Source organism: Thermobia domestica, chromosome 12, assembly GCF_964235325.1.
Source record: "Thermobia domestica chromosome 12, izTheDome1.hap1.1, whole genome shotgun sequence".
NCBI classification, from domain to species: domain Eukaryota; kingdom Metazoa; phylum Arthropoda; class Insecta; order Zygentoma; family Lepismatidae; genus Thermobia; species Thermobia domestica.
In genome coordinates this window covers 41,434,191-41,452,570 of record NC_137465.1, presented here as the reverse complement: position 1 = coordinate 41,452,570, position 18,380 = coordinate 41,434,191, and the positions used below count along the sequence as shown (strand labels likewise).

The window sequence follows — 18,380 nt, the reverse complement described above, 5'->3', positions numbered from 1 at the left end:
TACACAAGAAAATGTTTAATTAAAATATCCCCTACTAGAAGACCGGTTGAGAAAAATGTGCCGTAGCTTTAAATATCCTAATGTAGGAATACTATACAGGGGTGAACCTTAATTAAACCGACAAACTTCGGGAAATGATTCTCGGCACCCAAACAAGAAGAAAAAAAAAATCCTCTTTAACTCTTCTCCAGGGCGCAGTTTCCGAGCTAAAAGGTGCCGAAAGTGTGGAAAAATGAACTTCCGACGCCTATATTTCCAAAATCATCCAAAGTAGAGAGTGCTGCTTAAAATCTCACAAAGGAAACCATATGTTCAGAACAGATAAAACTTCCTTAAAGAGATATTAAGCTGCACTCTCTACGTTGGATAGGTTTGGAAATATAGGCCTCGAAGTTGATTTTTCCACACTTTCGGTACCTTGTAGCTCCAAAACTAGGTACCGTGGAGAAAAGAGGATTTTTTTTTTTCTTGTTTCGGGCTCGGGAATCATCTCCCAAAGTTTATCGGTTTAGTTAAGATTTACCCTGTGTAATAGTAAATTTCCGTCAAAAATATTACTTCAAATAAACTAATATTATAGTAGTAGCACGTGAGTGTTGATGAACAATGACAAAAATGGCGGGAAAATAGCTTACTCACCGCTAAGTTCGGGGATAAAATACCACAAGAGTATTTTACTACAAGCACTCCCCTTTACAGTACTCTTGTAGTATTTTATGCTAAGTACTAGTAGGACTTAGCGGTGAGTAAGCTATTTTCCCGCCATTTTTGTCAAACTAGTATTAGTTTAGAAGTAAAAAGAAAATGATAATATATAATACAGATTTTTAACGCAAAGTAGTCCATATTGTTAAACGTTACTGCACATTCTTCTTGAATGGGGACTGGCCATCAGTTATATTTTATTTAAAAATATATTGTAACATTTAAGTTTAAAAAATTGAAAATGTTATGGAACCACGCACATTATATGAACAAATATAGAAAACAGCTTTCACAGTGAACAGTTTTTAACATTTAACTTCTAGAGTCCAACATCCCTTTTAACTTTTTCGCGTGTTCTTCCAATGCATCTACTTTTGCTTCGGCGTCAGTTAGTATTCTTTCTTCTTTAATTCCAACTCTTTTCTTCTTAGTATCTTTCTTTTCTCGAGCTGCTCTGTATTTTTTCACCGTGGTCTTTCAGATATTCATTTCTTCTGCTTGATGCATTCTTCACATACTGGATCATACTCTTTGTGATATTCATATTACGTATGTCACCAGCAACACGCACAGCATCCAACACACTTCTCTGGGCAATCAAGCACTCCTCTTGGAAATTTTCAACAATCCGCTCTTTGTTAATGGAGAAATTCCTTTCCACTGCTGCGTTGCTATGGAAATGTACACATATCTTATGCATGAATGTTTTAAACGCATTGGAGACACCTTCTTTATTTAAGAGATCATAGAGAAAAACTTCTAATCTGTCATTTTTGTGACTGAAATTTGACAGTTTTCGTGCAGTGTCTTGGTCTGAACAAAATTTTAAATATTCCCGTTTCACCATTTCAGCATTTACAGGTGTTATTTGCTCCTTCTCGACAAATGTCTCCAGGACAAGTGTGATACGTGATTCACGAAGGGTTTCGTTGGTCATAGTTTTCTGGAGACAAGCAATTTGCGGCTCTTGTTACACTGTATTTTAAAGGACATTTTAGCATAAGTTTTTTACACAGTTCTTGCAAGAATCTTCTGCATTCTTTCTTAAAGTTCAATATATCAACATACGTCACTCCTTTAAGCGATGCCACCGCAGAAAATCCAAGATCAACTAGATTAAGTGGTTTTAAGATGTCCTTATCAAAAACATCTATTGAGGTCAGTTTTTTTTAAGCTTTAGCTACTTTTAAGACGATCTTTCACGAAGCGGCTTAACAAACTACGAATCAACGTGTTTAGGTTATTCCATAGAAACGGTGATAATGGACTGTCTGTCTGGTACTTAATGAGGAATTCTTCTAGTTCTACAGATACGGACTAAAGGAACCCTAATCTAGTAGGCAACAATACATCAGAGAGGGCTTTTACTTTAGAGAAATTTGATGTTTCAGGTGGTTTTGTTTTTACTGCATCAACATAAACTTTTCAGGCAGAATCATAGTTATGGCACGGTTGATAACTTTAGAATTCTCCACCCACCTAATAGAACAAAATTTGAGAGGGAAAACTGCTGTTCCAGATGCTGCCATGAAATCTGCTCTTCTTGAAGGGAAGTCCTTAAATAAATAATACAACGCTCTTGAAAACAATGTCACATTCCAACTAGCTTTGGTATGCGCAGTCTTAAAAGCCCCATTAACAATATGTAAAGAGCATGTTCCTGTCTCTAAAAGCTGTGGACTATTTTCTTCACTCAGATAGGCCTTCAAATCACTCAGAAATTTCACATTAACGTTGGGACCATCAAGAGAAACCTTAAGTAACTTACAAAAATCAAGACCCTTGTCCTTGAAAGTATTTATAAATGCACTTAACAAATCCTGGGCAGTAGCATGTCCGAGGAATACTGATGTTAAATAACGTGTTAAAAAAATTTTTCGTCACTGTGCCAAAAACGAACTACTAAGTCTATTTGATTTTTCTGTGAGATAGTGTTTAGGCTTTTGTCGAACGATACTGCAAAAAATTCACAATTTTTTAGTTCACGAAGTAACATCTGTTGGAAATATGGACCCAATCCAAAAGTGATGACATAACCTATTTTTAGCGACTTCACACTCAGGAAACATTAAAGGAAACAAATCCGTTGCACTCGCTTGGCTTCTGGCCGATGCATGACTTGTAACTTTGTATAATGTCCAGATTACTTCTGCTTTCGTTACTTGATCTTTGATAAGATAACTCTTTATTACACCACTAGTTTTGGCTGGGCTTTCATTTTTCTCCTGAACAACTGGAGTAGATGATGTGCCAGTCACTGAACTGGAAGACGCTGTAGAATTTTTTGTATAGGAAGGCTCCTTGTTAACATTGTTTGAGAACTTTACGATCGAACATTGTGCATTAAGAGCTTTAACAGCTATTTGATGTTTCTTTCCTTTTTCATGAGATTTGAATGATCCAGCTCCCATATTTGAAATGTCAAAATCAGTTCTGCAGAGTTTACAACCTGCTTTAAATAGATCGTTGGACCTAATAACCCATTTCCACTGGCCTTTCCACGAGTCCTGGAATTTAGTTTTACTTTTCCCCATTTTAATGGTTGAAAAATAAAATGTTAATTATTAGTGTGTAACAGGATTTATTGCAAGACTAGTAAAATGTTAACCTAAATACAAAAAGTGATTTTGTTAAGATGTGGGCAATTTTACTTTTTTCCGGTGATACACCTTTCGGCCACCGGGAATGGTGTTCACTGCGACATTTGCGGGCTTGGACTCCTGTTAAAAAGCTTCGGCACAGGAGTATAAGCGGAATGTTGTTCCAGACCTGTCTACTACTCTTGCTACAGAAACATGTAAACCAATGTCTTCACAAAGCAGCAAATAAGCTTGCTTCATACTATGCAAATAAGCAGCAACTACAGAGAAAGCTTCTGGCTTGTATGCCAGTATCCCCAAGACACACACTTAATACATCATAAAATTTAACTTTTTCAATTACCTTACTCTCATCATCGGAGACTAATTTAGCTCTTTTTGTAGTCACTGTTATTCACAACGACCATGCCAAACAAATAAAATCTTATTCAATCTCTTCTTGTACCCTCAACATACTTTTCAAAAACATTCACCGCCTGCACTCTGCTCACGTCTGTCTTTCTCAACTGTCTCCACTGAATAAATTATTATTGGCTTTTAACTTATGCTGTAGTATATAACTTTCTTGCATTTTACAAAAATATATTTATTCTATACCAACCCCAAAAACAATATTTTAAAAACAATTTTAAAATTTCAAGGTTCCTCGTCCAATTCCAGGCTATTACCAGGTTTTCCAGGTCCAAAAGTAAATTCCAGGCTAATTCCAGGTTTTCAAGGTTTTCCAGGTCAGTAGACACCCTGCTAATGGAATTTGTCGACTGATATGAGACGACGAGTTTAACCCAGGAACACAAGATGCCTAGAGCAACAGATGTGTAATTTTCTTTTAAAACGCCTGGGGCAACCGCCTTCCTTCGAAAAACCCTGCACTTTGAACCTTATATCGAATTAAAGCGACGGTGAATCACCTTTGGCCATCTTATATATTTCATTAAGTTTTAAAATACGTTACATACAAGTGGTAGTTTAGGATTGTCAGAAGGCACATGGGTGTCCCTTAAAACAAATAAATAAATAATTAATTAAAAGTATTGACAGTCTTCTTAATCTCAAAACTAATCAAAGGAGTAGCTCAAAAACGAACAATCTTTACCTTCTATCTCAAAGTAATAACTATAGTCGTACTTCAATTAAACAGTTTCTTTGTTTGCTGATGACTCCTAAATGCTGCTAAGCTGAATACGTCTGAGAAGGCCGCTGCTTATCTGTGAAACCTTTCTAAAATTAAACAGCCTCATTTCTCAAAATCGTAACGTACCTAAGCATGATGTATAGTTCACAGGCTATATCACTGTAACTTTGCTTTCAAGCCAACTGTAGAACACAAGAATCTAGGAACCTTCTCAGATGTATCCAGTTTAGGAACCTTTAGAAGTGCGGACAGATGAGTCACTCAGGACACATTGCAATCGTTTTATTAAAGTACAACTACTTCGTGATAACGGTACGACTGTTTATACTTGGGCTATTCTTTTTGTATTCTATAGCATCTAATCTGCAATTAATCAGTGGACCATTAATTCAATTTTCAGGGCTTAAAAAATCCACTCGCCAGCTCGCAAGTGGCGAGTACTTTTTGTTACATCTGGTGAGTAGAGCCCGATCAAACAAAAACTGTTTTATTCCACATAACAGTTTTTTTTTTTTTTTTTTTTTTTAATTTTTTTTAACGAGACATGTCAATAAACAAAATAAAATATGTACTGATATGTTTACTGTGTCGCAAAGTTATTTTTTGTTTATTTGTATAAATACTGTGACTGCAAGATGGTCTGACGAGTAAAAGTTTCGGCTGGTTAGTACTTGCAAGCAAAATTTTTCAAGCCCTGTCAATTTTAGAATTAGGCATTATAGTTCTGAGCATTCGGCATATATCGCCTTCATGAAGAGTGAGAAGGATGACACAGCTCATCAATAAAACTACTCGAGAAAGTGGGGAAAGAGGGAAACGATCTGGGACCTTTATGTTAGTTACCAACGTGGCATTTGCCTGGAAACATGAAAAACCAGGAGAAACCTAACTCAGGATGCCGGCTTGAAAAGGCAATTAAACATTTCCGATCAAGTGTTCCCACAAAAAATAGGGATCGCTCGCACCAAAAGCGAAAGCGTTGGTGACTACGCTACGCGGGGCACATCGTTAGTTCAAGAAGGAAAACGCTGCAACCCTTATTTGCACAGACGATTGTGAAGTTTTGTCAACAGACGTAGCAATTTCTTATTTAAAACAATCGAATGCTGCACGGTTAATTCAAGTTGGGCTCAATAGGCCTCGAGCTTAACAAACAAAAACACGAGATTCGCGTGTGGATAGCAAATGTAAGCCCGAACGAGCTCCCAATGAGACAAGTGAGCACGAATACGAACGAGTGCCAACCGCCTTCAGGATAGCAGCTTGAGTAGATTAATGTTAATGAGTGCAATCTCATTGAGGGAAACTAGCCTGAGCCTTAACTGCAAAATGACAATCCCTGGGTGGAACCAAAGGCCACGAATGATCATTATACGAGAGTGATTATTAGGGAGAAGTTACATTGTAGGATGAGTAGAGAATGTTTCAAAACAACAATGACAACGTTTGGCAGGTGATTCCTGACACCAAGATAAGACAAAAAGTATAGATCAACCTGAGTATAGACATCCGTTATCTCGGAGTTATAGGCTGCTGAAAACAGAAGAAAGAAAGAAAGAAAGAAAGAAAACGAAACTTAAAGGTCCACAGCTCCAATACTATGAGACCCACCAGAGTCAAGACTTCACTTAGGAACTAATATGAGCGCTATCCAAATTACATGTTTCAGAATCCTGCGGTACTTCCGCAATAACTTTTAGAGAGCTTGGCTACGGGCATATAATTTGAACCCGTAGCCACCAACTACCTCTATACAAAACTATATAAATCTTCCGCATGATTCTGAAACATGGACATTTGAATAGGGCACATAATAGTTCCTAACTGAAGTAGAAAATGAAACGAAATGAGTTTTACGTCCCAAGAGTATGCCGGGTAGGCTAAAGGGGACGAAACGGGAGAACCCCGAGGAAACCCATGTACACGGTTTGTCCACCACAAAGTTCACTTGACGCGAGCTAGGATCGAACCAGGGACCCCATGCACCAGAGGTGAACGCTCTACCACTGAGCCACCCTCACAGAAATATTGGAAATAATCTATTTAAAAAGCAGCACTATCCAAGTTATTTATGAAGTTTAAATTACTGGAAGATGTCGGACACAAAAATGATTCTTGCAGAAGAGTTCAGTTTATAGATGCATTTGGACACCAAAATTTGTGTGTTGACTAGAATTCTTGTTCACGGAATACTTGGGGTCTATTTTTCCTTTAGCAGGGTACTGGAAAGAAAACTGTATCTGATGTAAACACAAGAGATTCCAGCTCACACCATACTTGTGCGTGAACTTTATTCCAGAGAAAATTGAAGTATAGCGTAATGAATAGCGTTTTCAATCTTGAGTTGCGTACACAAGAGCAAATTTCAGTAACCATATGCGACATAAACGGTTTGTCATACTGCTCCTTACATTTTAGATACAGTACTGGCTGATATTCGTTCAATAGTCGCGTAATAGCGACGCAGATGTTACACGTTCGGTAACTTGACAGATAGAAAATAATGACATAAAATGTGATGTCAATACCAATCTTATAAACGGATTTCGGGGCTGAAAACGACATAATATTTACTCATTCTTGTGGTCTGTAACTAGTAATTTATACGCCATCTAGGACTGAAAGATCTTTAAACTGAGAGGGGCAGACTGCATTTTAAAGACTTGAACGAACCCAGCCACCTGTCAATCACAAAATAATCATAAGAATGACCCGAGAGTTATAAAGTATAAATAAATTCAGAAATGTGTAATAAACCTAAAGTCAAACATCAATCTAAACGGATAAACTTTAAAATACACGCTCCAGCTGCACATCGATAACTAGGACCACTTAAAAGGGTATGGCAGAGTACTGTAGGATTAAGTTAAAAAGTTGGTCGTCCGTTTCTAGCAAAATTTGTCAAATTGTCTAGTATTTTGACAAGTCACTTGAGAAGGTAAAAAAGAAATAGTTGCACAAGTGAAACCATTATAGAGAATTACATATGGACAATTTCAAAATATTGCACAATACAGAACTAATTAAGTCCAAGTTAGTTCACTACGACTTTTATTAGTCCAATTTAAAGGAACACAACGACTTAATTTGCGTATCAGCACGAAACGTGATTGAAGATAGGAATTACTTAAGTCTATTTTGGCTCTGACCCATTTATACATAAATAGATACCAAAGATACTTCTGATTTCAGTAAATGCCTCTCGTGGGATTTGCATGACCCCCCCCCCCCCAAAAAAAAGTATAATATTTTACCAATAGTAAATATTATGAAAGCGAAACAATACGTAGAATTTTTCTTTGATTGCAATTGCATAACAATAATAATAAACTAAAAAAAATCCCAAAAGAAACACTCAAACTTATATAAAGTTGCTTTTTGCAGTATAATCTCTGAGTAATGAATGGGGAATTTAGGTCTGAATATAATACGAACAATATGCGGGAGTGACACGTGATAATCCACAAATGTGTGTTCATCAAGATTTTACTAACACTTACACTTTTACGAACATTTTTCATCCTGCTCTATTGTACAGGGTTTATTTGAAAAAACTCAACCCACCTGGGCCATATTTTTTTTTTTCGGGTTTAATTATGTTGTTCGAAATATTTCAATGTCTTTGGGGCTAAAAGTGTTAAAATGTGATTTACATTTCAAGACTGTCATTGTCACAACTTGCGACAATTTTCCGTGCACAGCTGTTTTGAAAAAATGGCCGCCATTTGGAAATTTTACATTGCACAGCCGAGAAAATCTATACAGCAAATGTAGAATGTCTCATGCTTCTACCGTCGAAATTTCAACCTAAAAGTCCGAAAATTGCACCCTATAGTGTGGATCACCGCTATTCTGAAAAATGACCGCCATTTTGAAATTTTATGTTGGATCGCCCCAAAATATATACAGAGTGTTTTGTGCTCCTACTCTGAAAATTTCAACTTAAAAGACTGAAAATTTCAACTTAAAAGACCGGAAATTTGGCGGATACTTGCTTATATACATAAAGCCGCCATTTTTAAATTTTATGTTGGTATGCCGCCAAAATCTATAAAGGAAATTTAGAGTGTCTCGTGCTTGTACTCTGACAATTTTAACTTAAAAGACCGAAAGTCGTACCCTGTACTGTGTGTGGTGTGAGGCAGACAAACAAATAAATGTAGATAGTCATCCCAGAAGCCTCACCGACGTTTGCGAAATATGAATATCAAATAAATGTAAATTAAAGATACAATTCATGGTTTACAAAATAAGTTGTTTCAAAATGTCTTATATATAATAAATATGTTCCAGCGTAAAACAAATGGTTTTAATGTTGAAATTCACTGCCGATACGTTGTGCATTCAATTACGAGAATTTCCCGAGCACTTGTTGCAAGACGATTTTTTCCCGAAAAGTAATTTAGAACAATTAAAAAAGATATAATTCGTATTTTATAAAGTACATGTTTCAAAATATCATAAATGAAATTAAATATCTTCCAGCGTAAAATAAATACTTTTATTGCCGAAGCATTCACTTCCGATGCTTTGTGCATTCAATTGTGGGAATTTCCCGAACAATTCTTCCACAACGGGTCTTTTTTTCTTCTGAAAATTCAGCTTTCTTTACTGTACATTAAAATTTCCACTAATACGGAAGTTTGAATTCAATACTTGAAATAGTAAGCGTTACGTAGTTTTCGGAACTCCGAGCATTAAGCTTCTTAATTTTGACAAGAATTTTTACGCTATTCCTGTTGTTGATTCTACAGCATGCTTATTTGAAGAGTAGCAACAAGTGACTGACTAAACTCTTGTTGCTGGAAAACCAAAATTTATTGAAGAATAATTGTGTTACCACCGAACCATGTAAGAAACAATATTAATTTTTGTAGTACTGTATTTATATATTTACTGGTTGTGCCGGTAACTATGGCCTTAAACCCGTCAAACGTATGACGAATAGCGTCCTTCGGCGTCGCCGAACACACTTATTCACACAAAGTATTTTCTAAAATATAAAATTGCATAGGGGAAAGGAGCCTTATTTGGGGAGGTGGCGTATCTCAGTCGAGGAGATCCTAACACCTAGTATGGCGCTCTGAAAGCATTGAACAAAGGCTTTGTGGAAGATTACAGAGCTGAGGAGCCGCATGGCTGTTGTAGTGGAAGCAGTAGTGTGAAGTGTATGTTTTTGGACTGTGCGAAAGTTTTGGACTATCGTCAGTGCTTTTAATTTACAGAACAGTGATACTTGCCGGTTAAGATGTGAAGGACCCTGAGAAGTAAGTAAAGTCTGTAGAATTGTTATATATCGCTCTATTGTAAGGAATTGTGGTTTGAAAGACTACAAATATATGGCGAAAGTGAAAATAGGAGGGAGCCGTATTTGGGGAGGTCATGCGGTGCCTAATTTGGGGAACCCAAATCTCGGAAACCATTCGCAACAGACAGTATTACATGACGTTTCCCCGTTTTCCAGATGGCTCCGAGAAGAGAGTGGGACCTAGGTCGAATGGTTGCGGCCATCGAAGCAGTCAGAAAGAAAGAAATTGGGGTGCCACAGACTACGTTAGAGCGATATGTAGCTATGAAGAAAATACCTAAGGAAACGTTTACAACGCCAATAGGAAGAAGACCGGTATTCCCTATAGAACTGGAAAAGGACTTAGCAAGTTATTGCAAGATAATGGAAGGGCGTTATTATGGACTCACCAGACGGGATGTAAGACGTCTGCCTTATCAACTAGCGAAGAGTAATGACATTCCTAATTCGTTTTCACAGAAAGACGGAGCAGCGGGGAAAAAAATGGCTGAAAAATGTATCGCTCGAAATCCAACATCTTCATTTCGAAAACGTGAAGGATTGTATTTCACTAGCTATGGCACAAGAATCGGGTGCAGTAAACAGAGAATGATACAGTACAGTTGTGTTTGATTTCGCATGTCCTAAAAGTTTGTGTTCAATTTTTAGCTTCCTCCCCAAATTAGGAACCTCAAAATCTACTAACAAAACCTCCTAGTCTGCCATCACTCAACATTTTTCACAAAACCTTGCAGCGATGTCATTAATTGGCACTTTGTATTTGTTAGTTAATTTAACTACGTACACTACTCATATTTTGCTAGAACGCTGTTACAAATAGGGAACGTTTTATAGCTTCCTGAAAAAATCCTCCCCAAATAAGGCCACTTTCCCCTATATTACTTCAGATAGGATGCAAAAATAATTCATATATTAATTAGTTCTATAATTATCTCAAGATAAGGTAAGTCATTATTCATTCAATGCATTTACAACTTTATAAAGGCCTTTAGATGTTGTTTCATAGCTACCCTAATGTGAAAACATCTAATTTGCCCAAGGAAAGTCTAAAACCTGATAAAAATTACTTTCAATGTGATCACCTTAGCCGTGCCAATAACATACTAACAAAAAGCTCAAAAAACAAGGTCGATCTTTTAAAGTGGGTCCACTTGGGCAAACCCTGCTATTGTACCCTATTACAGCGGTCCTAAAAATTGATGAATTTCAAATTTAGTAAATGTTTAGTAGACGGGACCCAGAAGTACGTAATAATACAAAATTCACGGGAGAAATGGAGGATGCAAATACCTAACATAACCTAACCAAATCGGGATAATTTGAGAACTGGGGGGCCAAAATCAGGCAAAATTACCATGTTTACAGGAGAAATGAGTTGATGTTACGTAAGTGTAATTATCAAGTAATAACATAACCTAACCTAACCTAAACCATCAAAAACACAGAAAATATACGAAGAAAGTACAAATTCAGACAAAATCACCATGTAAAAATTACTGCTGATATTTATGTATTTCCCCACTATCCTCGTTTATGCGTATGCTCTCACTCCGCTCGGGCCCTCCTGCTGCGCTCCTGCTCTGACTCGGTTAGATGCCACTCGTGTTTTTTAGTGGCTACCTAGCACAAGTCGGTTCGTGGTTCATGCACTAGCTCCTCATTTAGTGCATGCTCTGCAAAAGGAAACCGGAAAATGCAATAAATGTGTGAAAATTTGGTAGAACCGCCTGGTCGAGTAATACTCCAAATATCCTAACCTAATCTGACTTAAACTAGCCCAAACTAACCTAACCTACCTAAACCATAAAAAATACAGAAAATACAAAAATTTAAGCAAAATATTCTGGCCCCCAGTACTAAAAATATGCCACCAAATCTAAACTAAACTAACTTAATATCAATAAAAATAAATGAAATTCGGTAATAAAAATAATATCAATAAAAATCATTTTCTCTAAAATTATGCCGAACTCCTACACTAATATAATCGGTAAGTCTTTACTTTGACTCCAACTGTGACTTTAATCGGTTCTTATAGGTTCAGTTACTTCCTGGAACTGTTTGTGCGTGAGTCACTTGTTAAAACTGTTCGTGCCTGTGGTGTGACGTCTTAGTTCATATTTTTCCCACTAGGTGTCTGTGTAGTCATATGGTAGTTGGTTAGTAGTCACATGTTCTGTGTGCATGTATGTGTGTGCTGCATGCGGGAAGCGCGTAATTGAATTGGTTGAATTGAGTTAGAGAAAACCTATCATAGTTGTGGTCTAAACTGAAGATATTTTCGACGTATTGTAAAAGTGGACGTTTATTGGTTTCTTGTTTGTAATAATAGCAAGTGTGCTCGGTTTAATAAAATGACGTGTGTGCGGAAAGGAACATTTTTCAGTAATGTAGAGTATTGTGCATGTGTTCTTGGTATCTTATTTTTTCGTGTGTGGAATCAGCAGTTATGAGTTCATTATTCATGAGTGTTCTCCTATGGCGAAATGGTGAGTGTTTTCTTTTTTTAATTCATATTATTTTTATTCTTGATTTGTTTTGCATTTGAGTATTAGGCAAAGTATTTGGTTTGCTGCTGCTTGTCCTATTGTCTTGTTGAGATGTATTTTTTTTTCTTTGTCATGCACTGATTTATGATTAGAGACGAGTGTTTTTTTTTTTTTTAAATTTTTCCCTTCTTATCTTAGCTTTATAGTAGTGGTGTGATTATTTATTATTATTTTGGTTGTTTTTATGGTACTTGAGCGGTAGCCCCCCATTTAGATCTCAAAATTCATAGTCACCGCTTCACCTGAATTGATGTTTAGTAACATTGTGGCCCTTGTACTTATAGTATAATTCTTAACATCGTACATTACTTTCACTGTGTTAGTAATTGTAATCGATTCATGTGATCCGGTTCCGGGAGCAGTTTAGGAATGAATCCTAAACTGCTCCGGGAACCGGATCACATGAATCGGTTGAAGTCACAGTTGGAGTCAAAGTAAAAATTTGCCATATAATCTAACAAAGGAAAGTAGCCTAACCTAACCTATCTTAATGTGAACAGAAACTACTGCTTTCATATATATATATATATAATAGGACCCCTTCTGCTAAACACTGTCCTTAAATTTTCGTAGCTATTACACTTTTTGTCGAAAATCACTATCAGCAGTAAAAACTAGCCTCATGATTCCTTCCGTAAAGGAGACGTTTCTCCATTCGAAATACGAAGTGCATCACTAAAAGGAACTGAAGTCATTACTACGCCTACTTTGCAAAAGGCGCGTAGCTACTACAACTATAGTGGTTACCGTATACAATAATTCAAGCAATCCTTTCCACATACAGGCATGAAAACTACACAATACATTGCCAGTGCATATATGAACAATGTATGATAATCTTATCAAAATACATTGTAACTTTTTTCATTCTTTGTATATAGATGTTTATATGCTGACACTGTCTATTGCAGCGTTTCCCAACCTTTTTCAACTTGCGGCACACTACAGGTGTAACTTGAATTCTCGTGGCACACTCATGTAGATATTATTAATATTTGTAAATATAAAATACCGTGGTAATTTATTTTTGTGATTAAGGATCTCCTCAGAGAGAAGAAAGCTCGAAGACTGGTTTTCGGTAAATTATTATGCTTATTTTTCATTCTAATTTAAAAATAGAAAACAACTGCAATGAGATATAGGACTCAAGATTTCCTTTTCCGAAAACTGCATCCAATCTTTCACTAAAAAGGAAGATCACTAAATAACGAACGAACAAACAAATCACTTTTTATTTTTAAAGCACAAATTTAGGTAATTTGTATGCATGTTTACTTTGTCGAAAAGATTGATATTACGAAACAGTCTGCAAAAATAAAAATGCAATGATGGTTATAACAATGATAATACATACACTTTTCAACATTAAAAATATACAGAGATGTAACCGAGCATAAAAATTAAAATTGTAGATTCATAGTAGAGGTTCATAGTAATGTGAAATACAAATATATTTTTTCCGCTAGGTTTTGCAATTTGATTGCCATGAATTAAATTATTTCGATTTCCTCGCGGCACACCGGCGGACCATTGGCGGCACACCGGTTGGGAAACGCTGGTCTATCGCAACAAATGTTGTTTAATAACAATAAAAAATCTATTCTATACAACAGAACTTAGCACAGCACACTGCTAACGCATCACGCGACTACCAAAAAAGCAAAAGGTCACCATCGAAGTAGAAAGGGCACAAAAGTATGCCGTTCCTAACTTTACCTGTTCTCCAACCTGAACACTTTGAGAAACGATTTATTTGTAAGTGAACGCAAATGATGATAACACATATTTTGAATAAACAAACCCAATATCTGAAATTTCACTATCAGTTAGTACAAACACGTTGGCTTGTATATAATCGCAATGAGAACAGGAAAACATGCACCGCCCACAATCGAGAAACACTGAGATTCACAACGTACGTTATAACTTTTTACAAAATAAAAAAACAGAGAATATTTCTAATCAAAACAAAAAGATAAATATACATAACAAATAAAAACAACTGTCATAAAACCTAGTTGTATGAATATAGTTTCGAACCATTCCTAAAAATAAGTTGGCAGCTAACTTCCAACGGTTATTAATGCATTTAAAAGCATTTCTTTGTCCATTTCTAAGATCCGGTTTTATCTCCGATTATGTGTGATATAATAATCTTAAAATTACATCTTACCATAATCTTAAAATTACATCTAAAAGCACTATCTGCTCTTTTCTGGATACCGGCGACTTCATACGAGGATGCATTTGCTGACAGCAACCTTGCAGCCTATGCATTGTTGTTTTACACGTATTCATAGTTAATGTCCTTAGAAAACATATCTTGAAATAGTGTATTCCATACAAATTCATAAATTATTTAACTTCTAACAGTGAAAAAACATTTCATTTACATATAATAAAAAGGGATGCAAAAAATTAGAACCTTTTATCGTTCATCCGAGGAAGCCATTAGCACGAGAGCTGCCATTATCATACAACCTCAACAATAAAGTAACATTTAAGATATTTATCCTTCTCTTAAAGAGAAATACTTTATAAAATATATAAGATACCTGATATAAATTATTCGTTGGACAGTGGTTCCCTATAGAACCAAATTTAACTCTTGTTTTCAACCCCACTATTTAAGTTCGCTTCACCTCCATCCTTCAATACTAAACACTAGCGACTGTCAATTGTTTCCCGCATGCGAAGTGAACGCCACAATCCTACTTCATCCGCGCTTTTTCCAAGAGATGTGATTGGGTACGTGGAAGTTGACATAAGTTGATTGGCAGCGCCTGCGCAGGAGTGTTTAGCGTGACATATCTGTGTGTGATGTGATGGAAAAGTATCTGCTAAGGAGAAGTAGTCCTTTGTAAGATTATTGTATTTATTTTCGTTAAAAAATATACCTGGAGAATATGTCAGGATTTGACGAAAATCCATTTGGCGAGCCCACTGTAGACAATCCGTTTGCGGTACGTATATATTAGTGCAGCTGTTCATGTATGGACGAGAAAATCATATAACCTTACATGGTGCAATAAGTATGTTGTTCTGCTCAAGTATGGCCCGTTCTTATCGGTAATTCTGATTTATTTACCGTGTTAAAAGTACGACTAATTGTAGAACAGAAGTACAAACAGAATAAATTTGTATTTTAAGCCTAAGGAATAATAAGCGAGGCAGTTAAGTGTGTTACGTCCTGTCAAGTTCATTAGCCTTGCATACTGTTCTTGATATTGTGAATATTTTCCGTAATTATGATGAGAATAATTATCATATTTCAGTTAAAAATGAAATTATTATTGTGTTATACATAAGTGGACTTAAGCTTATTTATTACGATGTATTCACGTAATCAGTGACGTACTAACTGCAGTTGGTGTTTCCGGTAGAAATCGAATAGCTTTTTGCTTTGGTTTTCTGATATATGCAGAATTAAGAGTGCCCCACCTACTAGACGCCGATCGCAAAGTTTTAACAATACGAAACCAGTGTTCCTGTAAATATTGTAATTATTCAATATTTGTAAATTCATAATTATAAACTAAATGTTGTTTAAGTGATGTATTCGAGTATCCCACCAAAGACGTTATACTTGATCGCAGTGTTCACAGGTAGGAACGTTTCTCTGTGTAAAAGTTGGTAAATCGTTTAAACGCGTGAACGTATACGTTAGGAAAATGCACTCCAAAGGATATGAATTGCAATAATTCTGTCACGGTAAATTAGCAGTGCGGTACGCTTCTAGGCGTGAAATCGAGCAAGATATGAAGATTGAGACGAGGAAGAAGTTTTCTTTTAAGTGCTTGTAAGGTACACCACATTTCGCAGAATTTGCAGGAGAAATTCAGTTGTCTACGTGGAAAAGCATGTTTATAAATAATTAATTCTTGCAGGCGGCTGTTGTATTTTGTGCTCACAAGTGAAAAGGTACTATAGAGGAGCCATCGAGGAGATGGTCCCTGAAGTTTGTTGCCAGATGCGGATTGAAAATGCAGTCCATACTTTGGTGTTAGTATTACCAACCACGATCACTCTGTTTTACACCACACTGAAAAAGCCTTGATACGTGAGTAGTGTCGTGTAGAGGCCTTCTCTTGCTGGCTCTTCTATAGGATGAAATCATCACAAGTGCTTTACGATAGGGAAAATAAATAAATTTATATGTAAGATGACTGTGTGAGGTGCAATTTTCCACCAGCATGGAGTGCAAAGGTTGTACGTATTTTTTAATATTTTTGTGCTGTTGTACGTGCCAAGTTGAAAAAAATGTTATACATCACTTCCATCTCTTTTTCTTACTTTAAATTATAGGTCTATCCTAATCCATTGTACACTATTATTTTCGTGGTGCATGCCCAAATAATTACACACAGATTGATATTTGTACAAACTGATATGTTATAAAAACTGTTTCTCGTATGAATAGCTTAAACAAACCTGTACCAGGTGGTCACTGCAAGCAAAGTTTGTATCTTTTCCTGCTCAGGGCAGGGCGCAGTTGCTGGACTTGCTTGTGGGACTGGCTGTAGGGAATAGGTGCTAAACAATGGTGGGTGTGCGTAAAATATGCGCGCACCAGCCTGTGTTAAGTGGTTTCTACAAATAAGAGTTGCAAGCTCAAGTTCCGAAGGTATCTTCCCTAAATTACAAAATTAACTAAAATTGTGTGAATTATACTATATGCACCAGACAAACCAAAAAGGTATTATCTTGGACTGTAAGAAGGCGTAGTAAGGCCATATGGGGTAAACCGCCAATAGAGCATAATGCCTCAATTTTGCAAATTTACTCTCTTGCTAACTAACGTAAAAAGTGTGTGATGTAGTAGGGGAGAAAAAGGTGCCGATTGATCCTAACAAATCTGCTGTGCCCCACAACGTACGCCCCTTTATTGCTCAATATTATTGTATGTTAGAGGAGCATAAATTTGTAAAATCTTTGGAAGAAATACAATAATTAATTTCACAATACGTTTGTACAATTAAAATTTATTGGGATCATACCTCTCATGTGTATCAAAAAGTTTCAAGGCAAGTCGTGTTGACGTGAAAGTACTTATCTACGTTTACACACTTTTATCACCTTCAAAATAGTCAACTTGTACAGGAATACATCGCTTCTGGCACTGTTGAAATGTGTCCGGGGAGTTTTTTTTTTTTTTTTTTTTTTTTTTTTTTTTTTTTTTTTTTTTTTTTTCTCGAAGCGTGTCAAGCTTCTGCAGTTCGGGAAGATGGCAAGGTCCACAAACGCTGAATCTGGCGAGTAAAGTTGGTGCGGTAGTGCAGTCATCCTGTTTCTGGTGAGAAATTTACATGTGAGGAGAACACAGTAACAGGGTGCATTGTTGTGAAGCAGCCAGTTTTTCGGTCGTTTTCACCCAGGATTGGCTGGTTTAAACCAGGTGTTTAAAGTGGAAAAAAAAGTAGTTTAACTCCCACCAAAAAAAAAAAAAAAAAACTAGTTTAAATTGTGTGAACTTCATAGTGACATTTACACATATCAGACCATGCGCATTAGTTTTATCTCCTTTTCAGTTTTTAATCGAGGCGTCCCATGTTCAATTCTCGATCCAACCACAACCCCTCATTGAAATGTAAACCAAGTAGCGGTTCGGATGTCACTTGAAGCGAAGGTCTAAAGGTCTTCTTACCTAGGTATTACATAAGTGTGTTAAGCCTAAACACTCGAAACGAAAGCAAATTGTATGCCTCAATGCCTGTTGTTATATAAGGAAGTCAAGGTTGCTTAAATATATTAGTAAAATTTATTGATTGCCTACGTAGCTTCCAACATGAGCTTGGATTGGACTTTGTTTTAATTTTATTGAATGATATCTATATAGGCTACTGAGGTTGTAATTTAATACATCACTTTTAGCGTACTGATTGTGATACTTTTACCTTAAAATTTTACATGCAAAGTAATAGCAGGATTTTCGAAATGGCTAAGGAGGGAGTTTTCCGATTTATATGTAATGCTGTATAATGTTTTCATTTGTGCAGCTGTTTCTTTTTGTCCTTCCGAAATGACTCTTGACAATTATATTAACAAGTATGTAATAATCAGTACAACGTATTTTTGTCAGTAGT

The 18,380-nt window shown here is 36.3% G+C and overlaps 2 protein-coding genes across 4 annotated transcripts in view; one reads left to right on the top strand and one right to left on the bottom strand.

Annotated features, from left to right (window-relative positions):
* The window catches only part of LOC145666430 (uncharacterized), a 150,275-nt gene extending 135,282 nt beyond the window's left edge, over nucleotides 1-14,993 (bottom strand). For all 3 annotated transcript variants that reach the window (XM_081733647.1, XM_081733650.1, XM_081733649.1), the window contains exon 1: nucleotides 14,853-14,993. The gene's annotated coding sequence lies outside the window, so the exon portion shown is untranslated. The remainder of the gene's footprint in view (nucleotides 1-14,852) is intronic.
* A 76-nt stretch (nucleotides 14,994-15,069) lies between these two features.
* Nucleotides 15,070-18,380, top strand: part of Scamp (secretory carrier membrane protein) — a 64,029-nt gene continuing 60,718 nt past the window's right edge. The window contains exon 1 of the mRNA XM_081733651.1: nucleotides 15,070-15,260. Coding sequence (XP_081589777.1) covers nucleotides 15,204-15,260 — 57 coding nt within the window. The 5' untranslated portion in view covers nucleotides 15,070-15,203. The remainder of the gene's footprint in view (nucleotides 15,261-18,380) is intronic.